The 23,478-nt window shown below is 35.2% G+C and overlaps 2 protein-coding genes across 2 annotated transcripts; both read left to right on the forward strand.

The window, feature by feature from the left end:
• Nucleotides 1-3,294, forward strand: LOC126788230 (serine/threonine/tyrosine-protein kinase HT1). The gene is made up of 4 exons (XM_050514202.1): nt 1-263; nt 498-1,828; nt 2,046-2,501; nt 2,829-3,294. The coding sequence occupies exons 2-4, from the start codon at nt 1,025-1,027 to the stop codon at nt 3,126-3,128; spliced, it is 1,560 nt and encodes a 519-aa protein (XP_050370159.1). The 5' UTR covers nt 1-263; nt 498-1,024; the 3' UTR covers nt 3,129-3,294.
• A 15,005-nt stretch (nt 3,295-18,299) lies between these two features.
• LOC126788235 (transcription factor bHLH162-like) lies at nt 18,300-19,316 on the forward strand. The gene is made up of 3 exons (XM_050514206.1): nt 18,300-18,425; nt 18,720-19,070; nt 19,176-19,316. Exons 1-3 carry the CDS (start codon nt 18,300-18,302, stop codon nt 19,263-19,265), a joined length of 567 nt encoding a protein of 188 aa, XP_050370163.1. The 3' UTR covers nt 19,266-19,316.
• The last annotated feature ends 4,162 nt before the right edge of the window (nt 19,317-23,478 follow it).

Genomic DNA, 23,478 nt, shown 5'->3' on the forward strand with positions numbered 1-23,478 from the left:
TTCAATCCCCCCGTCTTTTCTGACTTTGGCCCTGGTGGTCCCCACACACCACCACCACCTCCTCCTCTTCCTCATCCTCTCACCACCAACGAAGAACAACAAGAAGAAGAAGACCTCCCCCGTATATATATCCGGGTCCATAGAATCTATTACCATATTTTCTCTTTTTTTTTCTGTTCTCAAATTTTGTTTTTTGTTTTTGTTTTTCAATGGTGACATTATAAATCGTGGCATGGTGGAGGAAGGAGCCATATTCCTTTGGGGTAAGCTACCCAGAGCTCTCACCTTTTTTTTTTTAACTCATAGAATTAAATATGGATTATTGACTTTTTCCCGTGATGTTGTGGGTTTTGTATCTGGGTCTGAATTATTGTGGTGTATATGATTGTTTTTCTTTAGCCTCATAGGGGTTGTAATCATGGGTGTCTATTTTAGTTTTCAATATAATTGAGTGCTTGCTTTTATTTTTTATTATTGACAGGTTTTTGTTTTTTCAGCGTAGGAATTTCCAGGCTTTTACGGAAGGTGGTGATTGACTTTGAAACTAATACAAGTTTGTTGTTTTGTTAAGAGATTGGACGGTTTGGTGGTGGTGCTCATGGGTCCATATAATTATCATCATTAGTGTAATTTTTATTTATTTTAGAGGTTTTGATGGGCTATGGTGGGTTTCAGGGAATTTTGGTTCTGATGGAGATGAGAATAAGGTCTCTGGTTTCTTGACGCGTGTGTGTGTCTTTTGAATGTCCTCCTGATTTTAGCTTATTAAGAAAGATTTATAGTTTGAATCTTTGTTCAGCTGGTAAGACTTGTTTGTTGTTGTTTGTTGCTGTTGTGAATGGGATTGAAGAGATTTGGTGTCTCAGACAGTGTATTAGTATTAAGATTGTTTGAGGAGCACCAAGTTTGCTGTGACTCTTCTTCTCACTTTGAGGAGGAGGAGAAGAAGGAGATTAAGGAAGTGGTTTTGTGGACATAAAGAGGTTTGGTTCTTTGGTGCTGTCGGAGAATTACTGGGAAGATTATGGAGGAAGAAGCTTATTCTTGGATTCGGAGAACGAAATTCTCCCATCGGTTTGATTCACATCGCTATGATGATTCAAGATTGACCTCCATTCCTTTGACCTTTCAAGATTTTCAGAAGGAGAAGATGGCAGGGCTGAAGTCAAGGCCTGTTGTTGGAGAAGCAGCAGCTCCGACTAGGCAGAAGTCGAGCCCCAGTAATTCGATGATTAGGAAGAACAGCCGTGTGTCTTCACCTGCTGGTCGACAGCTACTTGCTCACAAGCAGAGATCTTTGTCTCCTTTGCCGGAGAGCAACCTCAGTGATGTGTTTAAGGAAGCTAAGACTGAGACGAAGAGGTTTTCGACACCACATCCTAGGGGAGCACAATCAGAGAAGGGAATTATGGGGAAGTTGTTCAGGAAGGATTCACAACACAAGGGATCACATTCCTCGCATTCGTCATCGAATACTAGCCCCCTCAGGCACTTGGCTTCAATGAAAGTCAGTGATAAGTCGACCAAATCAAAGAGGAAGGAATCACCATGGGCCAAGTATTTTGATCATGGAGGTGGGAGAGTTAATGCGGTGGATGCTGCAGATGAATATAGTGTTGATTTGTCAAAGTTGTTTCTTGGTCTCAAGTTTGCTCATGGAGCTCATAGCAGGCTCTATCATGGGATTTATAATGAGGAAGCTGTTGCAGTTAAGATCATCAGGGTACCGGAAGATGATGAAGGTGGAGTCATGGCAGCTCGACTGGAGAAGCAATTTAACAAAGAGGTCAATCTTCTTTCTCGTCTCCACCATACGAATGTCATCAAGGTAATGGAATTCTCGCCCCAACTTTCTTCTTTAAATAGCTTGTTTAATTTTCCTTTTATATACTGATTAATGAGTTATTGACATTGGACATGATTAAGTCTTGTTCAGTTATTGTTGGGAATGATTATTATTTTCTGTTGAGGGTCGAATTGTTGGGGATGATTGAGGATGTAAAAATGGAAAACTGATAATTTGATTCATTGTTCCAATGAAACAGTTCATTGCAGCTTGCAGAAAGCCTCCTGTTTATTGTGTAGTCACAGAATATTTAGATGAGGGTTCCTTGAGGGCTTACTTGCACAAACTTGAGTGCAAAACTCTTCCTTTAGAGAAACTTATTGCCATTGCCTTGGACATTGCTCGGGGAATGGAATACATCCACTCACAAGGAGTCATTCACCGGGACCTCAAGCCTGAGAATGTTCTTATTGATAAAGACTTCAGGCTGAAAATTGCTGATTTTGGCATAGCATGTGAGGAGGTATACTGTGATTCATTGGCTGATGACCCTGGAACTTACCGCTGGATGGCCCCTGAAATGATCAAGCGTAAATCCTATGGGCGAAAGGTTGATGTCTACAGTTTCGGACTTCTTTTGTGGGAACTAGTAGCCGGAACAATCCCTTACGAAGAAATGAATCCCATTCAAGCTGCTTTTGCAGTAGTGAACAAGGTATGGCAGTATAGTACTGTTGTAGGGATCTTTGCTTTCTTAATTCTTATTTTTAGTTTTCCATTAATCATGCATCAAATACATCTGAAGATTCTGAAGTTACAAAATTACGTAACCTCATATATTTGTCTGCATTGTGAAGCTTGCTGTTCATTGTGAGTTAATTATATGAGTTTGCAGCAGGTTTAGGAATTGCTGCATTGCTTCATTTTTACTTCGCAGAAATAATTCTTGAACTCATTCTAATCTTTGAAGCTTTTATGCACCTTTTTGTGTGTATAAAGCTTCTTGTTAAACACATTCTAAGATACTATGTGGTGCTTACAGAATTTGAGGCCGGTTATCCCAAAGGGCTGTCCACCTGCTATGCGAGCCTTGATCGAGCAATGCTGGTCGTTGCAGCCAGATAAAAGACCCGAGTTTTGGCAGGTTGTAAAGGTGTTGGAACAATTTGAGTCTTCCCTTGCCCGAGATGGAACGCTGACACTAGTACAGAATTTGTCTTGCCAAGACCATAAGAAGGGGATGCTTCACTGGATTCAAAAGCTTGGTCAGCATCCAAATACTCCGCCCAAGGTTGGCCAGCATCCAAATAGTACACCCATGCCTAAACCCAAGTTCTCTTGAGTGTGTTTCTTATGACCAGCTTTTGTAGTAGTACCGGGTCAAATTGTAATTAAAGAAAGGTTCGTTTTCTAAGCCGTTTTTTATTTGTGTTCCTCCTATGTCACATTCATGTGAAACAGTTTGAAAGTGATATTAATAGCAATTGGTAGGCATGCTTTGAAGTAAAGCAAGTCTCTTTCTAGCATTATACACAACAAATGGTTGACCTCTACAGATGGAAACTGTAATATCATATTCTGTTGCTGGGTCATCAATTTAGCTCATTTTTGACCTCTACAACACATGCCTCATGCCTATGGCAATTTCGGGTCATGTTGCTCGTTTGTATTCCTGGAAGAATGGCACTCCCTTGTGTTTTTATACGCATGTTCCGTACGTTCATGAATCATATAATGAGTAGCAGTTTAGAACTCCTCTCTCTATTGGTTCTTTAAATCTGATTAATAGTATTCTTAAGTAGCCATTTTGGATTGGAATTCATCACCTGTGGACTACGCATTGTGCATTCTACTAGGGTTTTAAAGTCTGATTGTGATTGTTCTTACTAGCCCCTTTTAAATTGGAGTTGGTACCTGTCCTATTCTAAACCAGAATTTCTGGTGCCCTTTTATTGCCTTCCTGGGGTGTCAAATTCGATTTTCTATCTTCAAACCTTCATACGTCTCTCCTGGTTCTTTTGTTTTTGTTCTCGGCGAGGCAGGATTCCGACCTCGATATTTTCAAGCGATTAGAAGAGAATTCAAACTGTGATCTCTGTAAGCAATTAGAAGAGAAGTTTGATAATAACTGGTTAAATTTTCCGTGACTCGAGAGATGGAATTTCCTACATAGTTTGGTCCATTTGTCACTTCTTCATTTCCATACTGGCTTTTGATCACAGGATATGCTTGGCCTACATGTTATACTATAGGTCACATAATGCACGGCAGGACTAGTGTATTGAATTATAGGTGCAAAAATATCTTTGGTCTTTTGAAAGGGTATAGGTTTTTGAAGGACATGTTGACATTAATTCTCACAACGTTCTTGGGTTAGTTTTGTTGCCATTTGCGAGAAACAAAACTGTATTTGGTCCTGTCATGTCTCTAGCATCCCTTATGGCGTTGATACACTTATTGATGAGATCTTGACACTTACCTTCCTAAATACTAATTCAGAATTTAGATGCATTGTATAGAATGGGCGTTTGTGCTTTATTGCTTTTTTGCTACTTGTATGTAATCTTGTATGAGTTGTATCCGTGATTTTTTCTCATCCCTTCTCTTACATTTCGAGAGAAAGTCTCCTTTAGCGAGCTATCCATATCTAACTGTAGATACGTTTGGAACTCCCGACAGCTGATGGATTATAATATAACTGTTTGATGGATTGCACTTTAACCTTAATTTAAGGATACACATCTAGGTAAAATAAAAGTGACGTGATTTTTCGACTGAGATTTCAAAATTTTTAAAATAAATTTAATTAAGACGAAAAGTTCAGTGATTCGTTCATTATGCATGCATCCGAAGTTTAAGGTCTTATGAACCTAAAAATCGGAAACCGAAGCTAACTTTTCTATTTAATGTGAAACATTCAATCCAAACAAAGAGAAGTTCTTCACATGTCAGATAAGAAATTACCCATGTACATTATTAAGCAAAATATATGAAACTAAAAACTGTCGAGTCACGACTTTCTTTGTATGCATTGAAACGGGTGGATTGCATCATAAATACTCCGATCCACTCATCCACCATAACATGGGGTGCTATATACATTAGTTTGTCAAGAATCAGGACTTGTTTTTTTTTGGGTTAATTTGTCAGGACTTGTTTGGACAAGTGTTCTTGATTTGTCGTCCATTTGTGCGTACGAATAAGTGACGTGACTGACTGACTGACTGAGCCTGCGTCTGCGTCTACGAGTGCGGTGGGCGAGGTTCAGGCGTAACCAGTTCCTTGGTTTTGCCATTGTGACCGGAATGCAACTTGCTCGGTTTCAAGCTGCATAATGCTTGAATTAGTCCGTTTGTGTTTGTTTTCTTGTGTTCTTCTGTTTTTTAGACCCTTGTTTCTTTCTCTTCTTGTGCAGCTCAATGTAAGGATTTCCCCGTCCGGAATCTGGTTACTCTCTTAATCCTTCGTCTTAATGAAGTTATCTTTTAATATAAAAAAGTGACTTGATTAGATCCCTCTCTTCTTTTGACAAGACCAAAACACTGGTTAGTAATTGCAATACGTTTCAAATTAGACAAAGTAAATAAGGCAATTAATTCCCGGGAAGCGATATAATGCACCACGGAGTGCTACCACCAGTGAATATTTTAATAAGAAGAAACAATATCACCACACACTTGTGGGTCCATTCATTCAATGTAATTTATCTCGTATGTAATTTTTAAACTCCGTTAACAATCAAATTCTAACTGGCATCTCGGATCTACTTTTGACCGGCAAAGCTTAATGCGGGTCGCCCGACCATTTCTCCACCTTCTGGCGGTGTTGCAGCAGAGATCTAATCCCATCTGGCTCGCATATCTATCATCAATGTCCTTGTTGTTGGACAATTCATTGAAAATGGAGAGAGAATAGAACGTCGAAATCTCGACAGCTCCGGCATATCTTCTTTGTGTTCCGGTCACCATTGCCGATGCATGAGGTGTGATATGTGATCCCCTCATCGAGTTTTAATTCTATGTATAATTGGTTTTCAATTTGAAATGGGTTTTGGACAAATTTGGGTGTCATCGGTTTCAGCGAAGCCACTATCGTGGATGTCCAATCTAATGCTCCAGGGTTCATTTTTGACTTTATTCATGCCCATAAAAGTATATGGGAATACGAGTACGAGAACTAAGCAACAAGGTTATGTTACCAAGATCCTTCGTCTTTAACTATGGTTTCTGGGTTCATGTTTTCATTGTTTTGTAGTGTTTGATCAGTGAGGGAAGGAAATTGATAGTGTAGATTTCTTAATATATTTTGGAAGTGGTTTGATAATTAAAATCCCATTCATTTTGATGATTTTCATTTTTACTATGGTTCTTGTTTTGGTTTCATTTTCTCATTCTGGTCGGCAACGTAAAGTCAACAGCAATTGGGATTCGAGAATAGCGGGAGCGTTGGGTGGATGACGGAGGCTTAACAGAGTTTTGGAAGCAAGTCACGTGCTGAGGCACGTGCGACTGGTTAAGACACACCGTTGGAGCTCTGAATAAGCTCCTTTAATTTCCAACTTCCCAGTTATAATTCCATCACCTCTTGACATCATATGTTCATGTTCTATCCACAAATCCCAATAGGGAAAGTAAATTAATTCCGTTTAACATTGCTTCGGGGCATAAAACTCAGAGTATTAACTTACTCGAGCAGCAGACAAGCGGCTCGGCAGACAAGATGTCTTAATAGTTAATATGTAGCATAGGTCTATAGTCTATACTCTTTTGAATGTAAGCTCAAATATAACAAAACAAAAAAAACAAGCCCCTGTTCTACAACTTATATAAACATGACAATAGACTCGACTAATGTCATCTAACTTTTGAGTTTGGAGCAGGGCCCCAAATTCAACTATGGAAAGCCCTAATTTGGGATTGCATCTCTTTCACCAGCAATAATATCATACGACCGCTTGGAGGCTACCCATTGATGTTGAACTCTGCTTTTGTTGGAGAGTTACCAGATTCCAACCCCCGGTAGATGCCGTTAAACAGGGGAAACCCTAATTTCAAAAACCTAGGGTCTTGGTAACAATAGAATAGATAGGAGAAGCTGATTGGAAATGAGGAGAGATGCATGCTGATGGAGGCTTGATTCACCATAGGTTTAGGCGGGGTTTGGCTGCCATCAGGAGACAGAGATAGAAAGATTGCAAGAAGGCACACCCATAGGAAGAATCAGGGAGATTTTGTGCCACATGCTCAAAAACTGAAAAAGATGTGGATTTTTGAGATTCTTGGACAAGTTTTGAGATTTTTCTTTTGTTGGATTACACCGAGAAATTTGAAAAATTGCCTCTTTCTAGCCTTTGAATAATCATTAACCATGTTTTATCAAACATAAGAAAAATAACCATATTAGGAAACTAAATGTCTCATATACCCTCATCTAAATTACTGTCAGTTCTCAACCTTTCAAACTACAAATCGCGTTACAAAAACAAGAAACAACTACCTTCAATGATTGGAATTGTCCATGGCCGGAAGCCCACTTCACAATCAACTTGTGCCATATGCTATTATATTCTCTCTACACTATTAGACGAACATGATCTTTCCTATCGGGATATAGGTTTTATTTACAAAAAAAAAATGATACCAAATCTATTTGTGTTGATGATCGAAAAGTACTTGAAAAGCCTTTGTAGTTAATACTATTCCCTAGAAATTAATCTCCGTTGGAATATGTAATACAAATGCTAGCTAGCTATGCATATTTAATTGATGCTCTATAAGCAAATTGAAAGCGTACGTAATTGAACATTAGGGAACAATCAAACGAAACATCAAGGATGAACTTTATCAATCACTCTTGTAGCATCCAAGCTGGGGACAATGATCTTCCCTCCATTGTTGGGTACTAGCTTTCTAAACGACCGTATGGACTACATGTAATGGAGATCGAAGATCGAGTGACAGCAAAAGAATGATCTCCAACTTTTGGCTGTCAAACTCTTGGGTAGAAAAGAGAGACTTTAACGAGTTTTGTACTCCAATTCACCTCATCCCACTGCCTTTGCTTCCCTTAGAGATTTGGCACAATCAACAAGGAAAAAACATGGTGAGAAAAGAGAACTACCAAATCCTTATTTGCATACAGTGACCATTTGAACGAGGGGTTTGAATGAAACAATGAATGAAGGTTGGGATTTGGGAACTCACCAAAAATATTAATGAGGTATATGAGACATTTAATCCCCTTATATGGTTATTTTTCAATTGTTTGATAAAAGGCAAAAATACCAATTTGCACCCCAGATTTAGTCATAATTGACAATTTGCACCTCGAACTTGCATTTGAATCAATTTACCTTCTAAACTTGGTAAAAATTGCGGATTTACACCATATCCGTTAAATTTAATGTTTTCCATCCAATTTTAAGGCACATGTCATGCATTTGAGGGACAATATTATCATTATATATTTATTCATATTTAATAATGAAATAAATTAATAAAATTACTTAAGAGGAACACTTGCTACTATATTTTTTTATTTTTTTCGAAACATGTTATTGATTTATATATTTATTATTTCACGTGATATGGTATGTTAAAAGATATTAAAAATATATAAATAAATACATTGAAAATTAAAAATAAATGTGTACATATAAAAATATATATATACACAACGCACTATATTTGAATGGGTGTGTATGTTGAATATATAATTCGAAGTATGGTTAAGTATGTAGAAAAAAAATGTAAATAAATAATTTGATTACAAAAATAATCCTCCTTTTAAAGAATATTTTTATTTGTTTTTTAAGAAAATATAAATAGAAAATGACAACATTACCCCTCATGTGCATAACATGTGACGTAAAATTGGATATAAGCAGTTAAATTTAACGGATGGGGTGCAAATCGGAAATTTTTACAAAATTTAGGAGGTAAATTGATTCAAATACAACTTTATGGTGCAAATTAACAATTTCAGCTAAGTTTGTGGTGTATTTTGACAATTTTACCTTGATAAAACATGGTTAATATTCAGTTCAAATGCTAAAAAGAGGTTATCCTTCAAAATTTCGATGGTGTAGAAAAATTGTAAAAACTAACCAATTTTTGGACACCAAGTTAATGTTTAACCATATTTTGGAAAAAAGTTGAAAAATAACCACATGAAAGTGCAAAAAATCTTTAATATCCTTTTATAAACCTATTACATTAATTCATTCTTTTCTAGGATCAAATTACTTCTATCACCACAATCAAACTTGAATATATGAGAAAACTTAAAGATTATTTTACTATCTTACTGATACATAAGAATATTAAATTTGTTATATGTTTAAGGTACATACATTTATAATCTCTTAGTTGCTTTTCTAGTTTAAGATTAGATTATCGTTTATTTGATTACATTCTTGAAAATTTAGGGTTATTCAAAATAGTTTTCAGATTTAGTATTCCTACTGAAGTTTAATAAGTTAGGTTTGCATTCCTTAATTTAATTCCCAAGAGGCCAATATATGGCTAGAGGAAGAAACTATATAGGAATTGCCAATCATATGTACGTCTGGTGGAGGCTAGAGTTTCAAATTCTAGTATTGGTATTTGATGACTTTCTGGCCATTCTATTTTTTTTTTGTGATATTTTTGCTGATTTATCTTCTTAAAATTTTCAAAGATTGAATTTAAAGGAAATGAGGGTATCAACCTTACAACATGGTTATTGTTTCAACTTTTTTACATAATATGGTTAAAAATCAATTTAATGACCAAAAGTTGATTAATTTTCAAAATTGCAATTAAATCTATCATATAGCAACTTCTACTTTGTCTTGACATGTGATTACTCGCATTCATACGTGTGTAATCATATCTAAGACACTATAAATATGTTAATCCTCATGTCAATATTATGTAAGTAATCCATGTTTATTTACATTATAGAAAATAAGCAGAAATTGGAAAAACCGGACGAAATTAGAGTAAAATGGAGCTTCAGACAAAAGGACAAAATAGCAAGGGCGGAGTCAATCTTAGTCAATGCCAGAAAGTGAGTGGAATACTCCGTGGAATTGTATGCCGAATGAAAAATGAAAAAAGAGGAAATGGAGAAAATGAAAGAGAAATTAGAAAAGAAAAAAAACATGTTAGCCGTGCATTTTCCCCTAGGTTGCACGGACACACCATCGCGTGTCCGACACGGACACGCCCCAATACGCACCGGACACGCGTATCCGCATTTGGACACGGCTTGGACACGCGAGTGTCCGAATTGGACACGCGAGCGAGTGTCCAAATCGGACAGGCGGACACGCACCAACTCATAATAAAAGTGAAAGTGCTTATGGTGAGAATCGAACTTTGGTCATCCAAGGCACTCAACAACTTCTCAACTATTCCAACAGATTCAGTTTTTGTTATATTTATGCACACTTTAATATATATAAGGAGAGAAACTCGTGATAAAAATAAGACTGCTTGTGGTGTGATTCGAACCTTGGTTATATAAGGTACTTATCAAGTCCTTAGCCATTCTAACAAGTTTTGTTTTCATCATTTTAATGCACACTTTGACATATATATACATCTAACATTTTTAATACTTTCAAATTTATAAAAAAAAATTAAATAAATAAATATATATATTATAAATAATATTTAATCAACGTGTCCACCACGTGTCCATGTTCAAAAAAATTTCTATATGTCATGTCTACGTATCGAATCGTGTCCAATACGCACACTCATATCCGTGTCCGTGCTACTTAGATTTTCCCCCTCTCATTTCCTCTCCTTTCACCATTCACGTGAAGCCACGTGGCAGCCTCTGCCCTTTTGAATTCAATTAAAAACCCTACATAAAAAAAAAAACATCAATACCACCGCTGCACTCTCTCTCTCCCCCATTTTCTCATCTCCATTTTTCTCAATTAATTCATTTCATTTTCTCACACTCTCCATCAAATTCTTACCACCTCTCAAACAAGATTTTAAAGAACTCAGACCCAAAATTATCAAGGATTCACCACTACAAGGATTTCTAATTTGATAAAGAAGAGGGTTTAATTTCAAGTGGGTTCATATTTGCCTATAACAATTTGTGAGCCTATTTTGTGTCTCTCTCTTCTCTAATTTTTTTTCTTCAATTTTCTATGTATTTGGTGATGTATTTATCAATGGATAGTGAGTAATTTGATTTTAGGAGTTAGGGTTGTGAAACTCTAACTCAAATCTTGTATAAATATTGATGTTTTAAATGATATAAATACACATTTTCATTATGTATGCTTTAAATCTGAATGTATTGGTTTTTAGAAGCATGTTTCTAAGCTTAATCATCACCCTAGGAAATTATGTTGTGGGTAATTTTGATGATAGATTAATGAGTTGACTACTTGTTAGTCTTGTGGCATCTAGGATTTAAGCATGGTAACTATTAGCTAGCTTAATTGTAGCTAAGCTTGCTTGGGTCTCTATTATCTTGCACTCTAGGTCTCTAATTTTGGATGTTGCGGCCTTAGTCGGCGTAATGCCCATATTAGAGAGTTTGTTATGGCCTTCACCGGCATAATCAATACACCATAAGGATAATTGGTCTAGTAGCTTTAATCGGTATTAGATACGGGACTTGATACATTTGTAAATACATGCATTTGTGACTTTAATATCAATATTTTTCAAGAAAGAGTTAGTGTGAATCACGCCCCAAAACTCTCATGCTCCCAACTTGTTTGAATTCCATATTTAATTAGTAATTAGTTTGTTTTTATTTATATTTGGTTTGTCTTTAATTTAATTTAGGAATCACTAAATCAATATCTCTAAAAAATATCTACATCTCATTTGTGCATATCCATTTTAAGTTACAAGTTGATGCTTGTGATTAGGCTTAGTGCGAACTAGGCCGAGTATTGGCAAGGCTTTATAGTTTTTTTGTCTATTTATTTTATTTTTATTTTCTTGTGTGCTTTTAGTTGTTCTAGATCCAATTACTCAGATTAGGTCATTACCTAGCTAATTCCCGTGGTATGATAACTAAGGTCTAAATACTTCATTTATTTAACAACGATACATTCGCTTGCGTGAATTGTGTTCAAGTCAACATGTTGACCTCACTAATGACCTCCTTATGTAAGGATACTAGATGATCTATCAATTACAACCGTTGATACTTATAGACAACAAAATATATATCAACAAAAGAATATTCTTAATTTTAGTTCAACCATGCATATAAAAATACTCGATCTCTCATTGCATTGTCTATAGAAATTGATGGGATTTTCTTCAAAAAAAAAATTGATGGGATTCAAATGCAAATGGCAGGGTGAATAGTTGTATGAAAGTGTTGAGAGCATGCATTAAGCCTCCACAGTGGTGACTGGTTTTCATAAAAAAAAAAAGGATGTCTAACTACCAAACACTGCTAATTGATATAAACAGACAATTGCTAAAGACTAAAGACTACACGGTTTGTGGATGGAATAATCTGCTAGAAAGTAGAGTATATGGAATCTCACTTTTATAAATTACATTTAAAAAACCGTAATTAAAATATAATGTACCAGTCTGATTCTGAGACTATCGCATTGATCATTCACTACAAAAAAAGTTGGTAATAGACACATTTATATGTGGCTAACATGTGGGCATTACCCATGTGGCCATTGTAAAAAATGCCATAAACTTAATGCAAATGTGACAATTAAATTATTATAATAATTAAATTGCCACATTTGCATGAAATTTGTGGCATTTTTTGCAATAGTCACACCACTAAAAGCCACATATCCATACTTTTGTGACTTTTACATTTGTGGCTTTTACCCATATTTTTTGTAGTGATTATTAGTATTATTAGAGATAATTAGACATAACCTCAATATTAAAATCCCATTTTCAATCTAAATCCACCCCCAAAAGTTTTTTGAATCTATACCCAAATTAATGTTTTAACCTTTTTTATAGGTTTTATTTTTAAAACAAAAAATTTTTTTTTCATTTTGAATGATTTCACTTTTTTACCCTTCTCGTTCAAAAATGGAAACAACTTATTAATTTATGCATGCATTCATTTTAAATTTGCATTAAAAAACCTTTATATATAGTCAAATGCTAAACTGTACAAATGTTGATACAAACAATTCATTTTCTTTGAACTAAAACAAAGAGAAAGAAAATTAAATCAATTGTTTGTTTGTGAATTTATGTATCACGTACACTATCTTCTATGTATATTCATTGTCATATTCTCTTTGGTATCTACCAACAAGGTATGTTATTTCTTGAAATTGATTTCTTCAATTTTTTTTTGAAAGGGTTAAATCTTTTCTTATTGTAAGTATCTTTCTTCTAGGTATTTTTGTATATTTTCTTATAGTTTAGTCTCCAATATTATCTAACATATAGCCATATTGGTTTATCCATATAAACCAACGTGTCTAATATATAGGTTGTAAGTAAAAGTAAAATCTATTAGATAGGTTAAAAACTTAAACTTCTACTTTCAAGTTTTTTTTATTAATATCTACCTTTGAATTAGGTTACAAATAGAAGACCGAAAAAGAAATAGTTAATGCAAATTGTTGAAGATAAATGCATTAACTAAGTACCAAAAGAAGAAAGAAAATCTACATTTTAGATAGAAAATTTAAATTACCCAAAATTGAGTTTTACATTCATTATTTAAATATATAAGTCTTTTGAATTTATTATTACTAGCTATTCACACACACTCTGTGCCTGTTATTTGCCCTTTAATTTTGAGAATTTAAGAAAAAATGTATAAAAGAAGAGAAATAGTCAAATAGATTATGGGTAATTTTCTGAATTTGAAATTAACTCCTTAAAACCTGGTCATTTGAAATCAACTCCTTCAAACGTGGATCTAAGGTTTGTTCCCAACTATAGAAAATAATTTCTGGAGTTATAGTTTCTCCATTGTACTTTCAATATATTAGATTGTGTTTATGCAAGATTTTTTTTTCATGTATGGGTAATTAAGGAATTTTCAAAATTTACCCAAAAACGGTTCCATAAGCTATGTTTCCTTAATTAATACTGATATGTAAAGTAATTACCATAATTCTAGCAATGTTGATGAGTTAAGGAAAACTCCCAAAATCATGAAAAAATACCTTAATTGTATATCTAAACTAAATTTAATTCTGATAGTTGACTAATCAAATTTAAATAGTGGAAATATGTAATTAAACTAAAAAAAAGAAAACAATATATTATCATAATTTGAATTATTATAGTGTAAATTGAATTAAATTTATAGGTGGGTCTATTCTAAAATGGTGTCTAGAAATTGGGTATAAACGAATTCTCATGTATTATTATTAGTGATAGACTTGACCCATCTAATGTTCTTAAAATATCGGTTTCGGTAGATATATAATTTTTTAAAAAGGGAGATATCAGATATATCAGTGATATTGGATAAAAATATCATTCATGACTTCATGTTCTGAAACTTTGTATTGATTTATTATTGAATTACATACAAACATATACAATTATCAATTTTATCTAGTACCATAAAGAGTCTCTAACTGTTTGAAAATACACACGTTGGTAACAAAACTACAATACTTTGCCCAAGATATACGAGCCATATAATACGAATTGTAATAGTTAACATGATAGTCATATATCTATTTCGATTTGTCGACAATTTCTCCGAGAATGAGATAATAAAAATGAATCTAACTCGATGATTGATCATATATTTCTCCAAACTGATCATATTCGTAAATATGATAACCAGATTGATAGTTGACTTCATGTGATTCTTTTGACGTCTCACTGTACTATGTGCCTAAACTGATAAAATCAAAACTTAAGGCAATTGAAAAAACCTCTGATGGAATATTTTAATCATCAATGACTCCTCTTGTCCTCCTCCCGTATCTATTATGTTGTTGCGCACCATGACCACCTGCTCTAGATCTATGATCCTTATCTTGAATATCATGATCAAAAATACTTTCACAAGTGAACTGCTCAAATCCTCCACCTACATAAAATGGTTCATATTCAAACCTTGTATCTCCACCACCTTGTCGACTTCCACCACTACCGCCACCACCACCGCCACCACCACCACCACCACCACCACCACCACCACCACCACCACTATCATCATCATCTGAACTATTTGTTGTTGCTACGCCGTCACACACTAGAACTATCAGAATCATCTCCTGGGTCTCCAACTTCATTAGATAATACATTATTTACAACAATTCCAAAATCAATTGCCTTTTCTACAACATGTGGAGCAGGGTTGTCATTTTCATTATCGAGGTGTGCATGCATAATCCAATTATGAAGAGGATCAATGCCATTTTGAAGTGGTTCACTAGCAACATGAATTAGATCGATATATTTATTTTTATTGATCACATTATCTTTTTCTCATTTATCACGTAGTTGTAACTTTATATTGTAGTAGCAGTGTACAAATTTTTCCAACTTCTGATATGCAAGACAGTTCCTTTGCTTTGTATGAATAAGAGTAAAAATACTCTAATTTTCTTTCGCAAGCAGAAAATGTAAGCCGTTTGTGCTAAAATTACTCGAAAACTGACTATTCATCTGGATTTCTGGATCTACTTATGACCTTCATGAGACTATTATGTGATCCTTTATTTTGGATTCCCTCAAAGAGAACACTTGTCATTGATATGGCTGGACTCTTAAGAGAATAAGAATTAAGACTTGAACTTTCACTCCTTATTCGGATATCTTTTACGAAAAATTAAAATTAGCCGATTGAGGGACTACTCTTCTAGCCTTTTTTTATATTCCTCGAGGTGATTAATTAAGCAAAAACTTCTCTCAGAGAGTCCAAGACATCCTTAAGTCGAGATAAATTTTTTCAAGTGAAAATTTACAGATATTTCTCTAAAATATCGAAGATATATCGGATATATCATAAATATTAGAAATATTTTATATTATCGGATAAATATCGCAGATACCGAAAAAATACGATATTTACCCATAAGATATATCGTTTTTTTTTAAATGAAATATCGGAGATATTTTGGACCTTAGACCCATCCATTTAAGTCGATCGATCAATCAACTTTCGTACGAAGAGTCCAGAGCTGGGGACCTTGATGCTCCCTACCAAGCTTTACCAAAAAGAAATTGACAGAATCACCATGACTATGTATAGAGATCGAACCAGTAGAGCTACTACACATATGTGCATGACAAATTGACAGTAATGATGCCAACCAATTCATTCCAAAGGAAAATGAAAAGGAACATTGTACTCATGGTAATTTGACGAACAGAAGATCTTACTGTTTATTTGCATTGTAAATTTTTCTCAGAATGTTGAATGAATTGAGTACTTCAAAGCCCGGTGAACCCTGCATTAATTAACTTATGCAGAGCCCGTGGTTAATAATCTTCTGAAGCATATCTATTAATTCCACGGCCATGGTTCATAACTTCATATTCACGTCGACTGCAGTTCGCAACTGTGAACTGAAGTGGCATTTGGCTTTTGCATCATTTACATAAACGAAAATTTCTTGCATTCTGTGGTTCTGAAAAGAAGACAAAGATAAATATATAAAAGAAAATCCAAAATTCTTTGGCATGACGTGCATATATGTATATGCATGATATTTTCAAAACCACGAGCTTCCTTTATCCTTGCTTCACTTATCCAACAAGATCGGAGTCACAGCATCTCATAAGATTACCACTGTCCTGACCTTTTTTAAGTAAAAGCAAGAATTGATAGCCCCATGTTGTATGAGAATTTGCGAGCAAAGATGATTTGTCTGGTTATCTTGTTCCCATTAGATTAGACTGCATCAATCAAAATGTAAAGCATTAAACATATACATAATATACAGATAGATTGCAACTTCAGACTCCCTAGAGAACGAGTCGACGCATATACATAATATCAGTTTTAAATTATATATATCTAGCTAGCTGCTAGCTCTTAGAGAAAATATCTAGCTCTAGGTTAAAGAATAACTGTTTAAATGGTATCCAGTGGTTCTGGTAATGAGACCTAAAGGGGTACAGAGTCTAATCTGAATCACACTCAAACAGTACGTTTCTGATCGATAGCAACTATGGTGCTCTTGACGTTTTCTGTATATGGGTCCTGGAGAGGATAAAGTGATAAATGAATTGAAAGCATAAATGTGAACAAAGATTAATTAAAGTTAGGAGTATACACATGAAAAACAAAGCTTACCAAAAAATATCTCTGGAAGAACCGGTCAGAGAGTGAGTGTGGTCTTTTTAGCACGTTAAGCAAATGGGAATATAACCACCCAATCAATGCTCAGCCTTTATGAATCGTCAGCCAGCTTGGATATAAGATTAAGGAGGAGTGGAGTAGTTTATAACTTAATATATATGCTGGTTGCTACTGTATGAGTTAAATTAGAAAGTGATAGGCCGAAGGTACGTGCCAGACAGCAGCATCATCATCATCAATTCATCGTCGATCGATACAGTGGTACTGCTAAATGGTTGATGTTGTCTTAAGCTCAGGTTAAGTTCTGTTTTTTATCCGTCTCTGTTAGCTAGCTGAAATTTGTCTCGATCTTTAATTAAGAAAACATGATCATTCAAGTACGTTCAAGTGATTTAACTAGTTATTAATGGACTAAATCGTATGCATACTTACAGTACTAGCTTCAAGGATGTTTGTGTAAGTAGGATTAGTTTTGCATGTAGTTAATTGGTAGCTGGTAGTGTCACAGATATATCCTTAGGCTATCCTTAGCTTATATTAACTAAAACATGCAAGATTAACGTTATAATTAATCAGAAGCTAGCTTAAATATATAGCTACTAATTAGCTGCAAAATCCTAACAGTTTGGCAATCTACCGTACTCTTTGAATATGTTCATGTGATTTTCTAAAAGGTACATTAACTAAGACGTTTGTAAGAATAGAAAGAATATTGTTGAAAGATTCAGGAATGTTAAACTAGGCCGACGAATAGGCTAAAAATAATTCGAATGAGGATAAATGCAAATAAACTTTGCGAGTGAACTTCATGTCCCATCCTCCCTCAGGGCTGTAAGAAAATATTATCAATATCACATATGTATATTTTATCAGACTCTTATGAGTATGGTTCCGTTTTAATTTATAGTTCTGGCTCAGTGATGAACTAATTAACCAGCTAGCTAGGTTTTGTGTGTGTATTCATCTGTGATCTGTGGAAACTGACGGTCAAGGATGGTGGGGGGCACGTTGGGACCATGCGAGGCCTGTGAAATCTGCACAAACTTTTTTCAGTAATAGCATTGCATCTAATCATATATAATGTTTTGCCTTTAATTCACCTTTCACTTTCTTTCTGAAACTAAATTGATGACAGACCACATCTTTGTATAAGTTTATATATATAATAACGATCACCCTATGATGTTATTATAATTTGCAGGTGGGAAATTGGGTTCCTGTGACTATAAGATAATTGGTACACCCGGGTTAAGCTATTAGCTTTATTCTGTTCATGGATCAGCAGCAGTACCCTCGTTCATCCAGAACTGACAGAAAAACCATTGAAAAAAACAGGAGGAATCAGATGAAAGTCCTATACTCTGAGCTCAATTCTCTTCTACCCCATCAACGCTCAAGGGTCTCTCTCTCTCTCTCTCTCTCTCTCTCTCTCTCTCTCTCTGTGAGAAGGCCTGTATACACACACGCACACACATATCTATACATACATATATCACACCTTGTATGTGTTTAACGGTTCAGATCTAGGCTTTTCTCTTAAGATAACCGATGATTCTTTCATCTCCTAAATTATGCATCTTATTGAGTCTCGTTGAGACATGCATGTCCATAAACAATCAAACACTTTGCCTTTTTGTGAGTTGCACAGTTCACAGCTACACTGCACTTAATTACCTTGTTTCTTTCGGGGCAGGTAGTGACTTCTTTGCCAGATCAAATAGATGAAGCTGTGAATTACATTAAGAAGTTGCAGACCAACTTGGAGAGATTGAAGCAGAAGAAAGACAGGCAAACGGGAGTAGAGCGGATCATTAATGACAACAATGGAGCTTATGGTAGTGGACTACATGGTGGCCGGTTAAGATCACCTCAGATCGAGATTCGTGAAATGGGTTCGGCTCTTGATGTAGTTCTGATAACTGGATTGGATTTTCAATTCATGTTTGAGGGGTCGATCCGTATGCTTATTCAAGAGGGAGCTGACATTGTAAATGCCAGTTTCTCAGTTGTTGAGAATACCATTTTCCACAGTATACATTCTAAGGTAAGCAAGTCATCAACATGATTTATAAAACCACACTCATAAATGAACTAAATCAGTTCACTTCATAATCCATCGATATAAATTTTTGTTCTTGATCATGAATAGATCAACGACTGTGCACCAGGCACGGTAGCTGCAAGGATATCTGAGAGACTAAGAAAGTTTGTGAACGAAGCTAATGCTACTGGGTTTTGAAGCCATTACATCATCATTCACTGCTGCATTTTATGTGATTAATTAATAGAGACATTTTCATATGTCAAGCTAGTCTTGTTGTAAGTCGTTTATATGGTTCCTCAGCGCGCTGCTGGTGATTTGTATCTTTATTCTAATATTGAAGTACTGTATTTTTGTAGTAGAAATTAACTTCGGGTAATCTGAACTCTGAAGCTTTGTTGACGAATATACACTATACCATAGGAGAGTTCTAGCCAGCTAGAAACCTTCATTTTATTTACAAGATCATAATACAAGGAAATAAGTAAACGAGATGAATGCCATTACTATTTTTTGAGAGGGACGGAAAACTAAATGAAAGATAAGGAGTGTTAAAAGGCTTAAAGGAATACCATTACTATTACTTCTCTATAATTTTGGTTACAGAAGAAAATGATCAAGAAAAAGATTTAAGGTTAGAGAAAGAAGGAATCAGCTAGGCCGAGTATAGTCAGTTAGTCACTTATAGTGATCGAATACATATATGTATACTAACCGATCGATATACAAAACAATTTGGAATGGAACACATGTTCCTTCCTGTCCTCTGTAAATCTGTGAGTATCTGACCTTCTACATTTCTTGATCAAATTAAACCTATATCAGAAAGGAAGAGAAAATTGAGATGCTTCTCTAGCTAGCTAGCTACTCGTGCAACAAGATAAGGAAGAAGTATAGGCAGAGAGTTCTACGCGTCCTAATTAATCTTTCTTCTATGTATTCTGTGACGACATGGCCAGAGTTCGACAATTCATTCTTGTTGACAGATTGTACGTTTACATTTGTGTTTATCCCATACATGCATAGTTCCGCGCTTCTGCTTATTAAACCCATGCCAAAAATGTCTTTAATTGCTATTCCAGTACGTACCACACTATGATCTATCAAATTATTTATCAGTTTTAATCAAGTTTACTCTGCAGTTGATAGTTCTTGCTATTGAAATGTGATCATGCATAATTAATAAGCCTAGTAACGTACCAATATTGAAGGTTTCACGGCAATGAAAGTAGAAAACCTTAGTAGAGCAAAGTGATCAAACTCAACACTTAGAACTCATTATAGTATGAGCTTCTACTTGTTCTGGTTAACGAATGAGGCAAGTCCGAATAGCACGTTTTCAACTTTTCAAAGCCAAATCCACACCGTCCGTACGATGCAGATCTTCGCAGCTAAGAATTTATGTATATATATATATATACAGTCTCTATCCAGAGTGAAGTTCCAATTTTGGCACACTTTTCGGTCAAAGTTTTTCACCATAAGTGATTCAATATTTAGATATGCTATTCAAGATCATCTCTATAAAGTTTCATCCAATTTGACAATGATTTGAGCTTTCAAAATTGAGATTTACACGAACGGTTCACGTTGAACAGTTTTAATTCATTCATTGATTTAATCTAATTTCAATAACTTAAATATGTCCGAATTGGATGAAATTTTGTAGAGATGATCTTGAATAGCATACCTAAATATTGAATCACTTATGGTGAAAAATTTTGACCGAAAAGTGTGACCCAAAATTGGAACTTCACTCTGAAACTTCAGAGTGAACCTTCACTCTGGATAGAGACTATATATATATATATATATATATATATATATATATATATATACATAAATTCTCAGCTGCGAAGATCTGCATCGTACGGACGGTGTGGATTCGGCTTTTCCGACCACTGACAACTCACAACGAGGTGCCAACCAACACAGCCGCACTTCTCTCCTCTCAGCGCTTATGTCTATGCCAGTCGGAATTCCACCGGAACATATATATATATATATATATATATATCCACTTCTGGTGATGCCGATCATTTTAATTCTGGAAACCCTAAAATGTTGAAGCCTCTTACTAAATACGTTTATGACCCCATTCTCTACAAAATGAATCCAGCAACATGTTATGGCCCCAATACGAAAGTATACACTAGCTACGAAAAGATAATGAAGAAATTTGCAATATGCTCAAGTGTTGATCGATGCGCAGCGAATAAACTATATCTCAGACCTTGAAGTCCCATGCTCAGTTTCGAGCTTTCACGCCGTTACCTAAACATGTAACGGAACTGTTGCCAAAGACAAGGGCGGAACCAGGATTTCATAATGGGTTGGGTTAGAAAAAAAATTACGACTATTTATGAATTATATATAGAAATTTGGGGTGGGCTAATATTTCAAATTTAAATTTTAACACTAAAATTTAACTAGAAAGACAAGTTTTTTAGTAATTTGAGATGGGTTACAGCCCACCGTAGCCCGTGTGTAGCTACATCCTTGGAGTAGTGCTGTAAGTCTGTAACTAATAGTAACATGCATGTTAGCTCACAAGTTGGTTATACAAGTATACAACTCTACTCGATTTCAGATATTGCTGTAGCTAAATGTTGAACTTTTTTGTTTTGAACAGGAGCCAAATGTTGAACTAAGATTTATGGTAAATCCCATGCAAACCAATTCATACCATTTATAACGTGCGATTTGATGATATAAGAGACTTGATTCAAATTGTTGATCGAGTTTATTCATTTTCCCAACTAGGATCACAAGATAAAACCATACTGCAAGCTAGGTCACCATTCATCACTGCCCTCGCCATTTGAGAGCATGAAAGCAATCACGGATATCAGATTATGTGTGTTTTTCCTGTGGCCCAGTTGGTTTTTTGGTTCATAATACTTGGGCTCGGCGACATTAGGGCTTCTGCTTTATAGTTATTGTGGCACAAACATTACAAGCTAGGGCGTCCGACGAGTGTGATGACATTATTGGATATATTTGGCAGGGAGTGAATGCACAGAAGTCCTGACTTTCCCAGCGACTCCGATCTTCAATTTTCACGCAAAAGAGAAATCTTCCATCATGATATGCAGAGATAGGAAGTACTGATCGAACACGAGCGCCATTAACTGAAACAAAGATAGAAGCTAGCTAGAATTTGAAATTTGAATTGTCTCATGGTATGATGGACCAATATTTATTTGCTCTATTCTAGCGTGAGGTATCATCAACAAATTTTCATTTCAAACTTGTTTCAATGCTCCAAAAGGAAAGTGATGGAGATGTATTGAACGTAAATGGCAGACATGTAAAGAATGAGATATATAAAACTTAAGACGTTACATTGTGTTGAAATCAGCTCCAACTACATGAACTATATATTCAGGTTAGATATTCTCGTGTACAGCTCGAAGACTATGCTGCGCATTAGTTTTGCAAATCAAACAGATCAAAAAGAACAGAAAAGGAGATCCGTTTAATCATGGCAATAATGATACACACTGTAGTGAATGCTTTGTAACAGCCACACAGGTCCTCTGACTGTCCTTACCAATGTTCTAAAAAACGGTCTAGGCAGCGCTTAGGCGCTAGAAAGTCACCCACCGCCACACTTTTTGCCTCGACGATCATCTGTGGCGTTTTGTGAATTAAGCGGCCTAGGCGGTCCTAGGGGCCGCCTATGCGGTCCTTGGTGGTTCTAGGCGGTCTTAGGCGGCCATATTCAGTCATATGCAGTCTAATTGGCTCTATTTAGTCCTAAGCGTTCAACCATCATTTGATATTAAAAAAAATTTAAAAGAGGCCGCAGCTCTAACTATTTGTCTATTTTCTGAAAACTGAATCTGATCAACAGAAGAAGAGGAAAGAAATATGAATATTAAGTTTGAGTCTAATACTGAATGAATTAGGAAATAATTTGGAGAGAAATAAATTGAGATTTCGTATTATTGCATTTGTTTCATTATTTATCTTTTCTTCAAATATTTTTATGGACTTTCTACTTAAGTTATGTGAATTTAGACTATTTTAAGTATTTTTTTAAAATTAATATTAAACATCATTATATATTTTTAATCATTAAAATAGTTTAAATATATGTATAAAAATAAATAAATATTTAATAATTCAAAACCGTCTAGGCGCCGCTTAAGAGGCCGGCTAACCGTTTAGGCGATAGAAAGTGGCTGTCCACCTGTATACCGCTTAACGCTCTTTAGAATGTTGGTCCTTACTATACTTTTGTGTATCAGATCTTTCATACAAAAGTTACAGTTCATCATAATGCTGCAGAAAAAGCACTGGACAACAATACCATGATAGAAAACAAAATGAATACAGAACATTATATCAACCCAAATTAAAATTTACAATATATGCATCCCAGTCATGGTCGGGGCCTGGCATCATT

Source organism: Argentina anserina, chromosome 3 (assembly GCF_933775445.1).
Source record: "Argentina anserina chromosome 3, drPotAnse1.1, whole genome shotgun sequence".
NCBI lineage: Eukaryota > Viridiplantae > Streptophyta > Magnoliopsida > Rosales > Rosaceae > Argentina > Argentina anserina.

Excerpts from the sequence above, each read along its gene's own strand:
- LOC126788235 (XM_050514206.1), top strand. The coding sequence starts at position 18,300 with ATGGATCAGCAGCAGTACCCTCGTTCATCCAGAACTGACAGAAAAACC. Across the intron at positions 18,426-18,719 it reads TACCCCATCAACGCTCAAGG|GTAGTGACTTCTTTGCCAGA; the intron begins GTCTCTCTCTCT and ends CTTTCGGGGCAG. Across the intron at positions 19,071-19,175 it reads TCCACAGTATACATTCTAAG|ATCAACGACTGTGCACCAGG; the intron begins GTAAGCAAGTCA and ends GATCATGAATAG.
- LOC126788230 (XM_050514202.1), top strand. The coding sequence starts at position 1,025 with ATGGAGGAAGAAGCTTATTCTTGGATTCGGAGAACGAAATTCTCCCAT. Across the intron at positions 1,829-2,045 it reads ACCATACGAATGTCATCAAG|TTCATTGCAGCTTGCAGAAA; the intron begins GTAATGGAATTC and ends CCAATGAAACAG. Across the intron at positions 2,502-2,828 it reads CTTTTGCAGTAGTGAACAAG|AATTTGAGGCCGGTTATCCC; the intron begins GTATGGCAGTAT and ends TGGTGCTTACAG.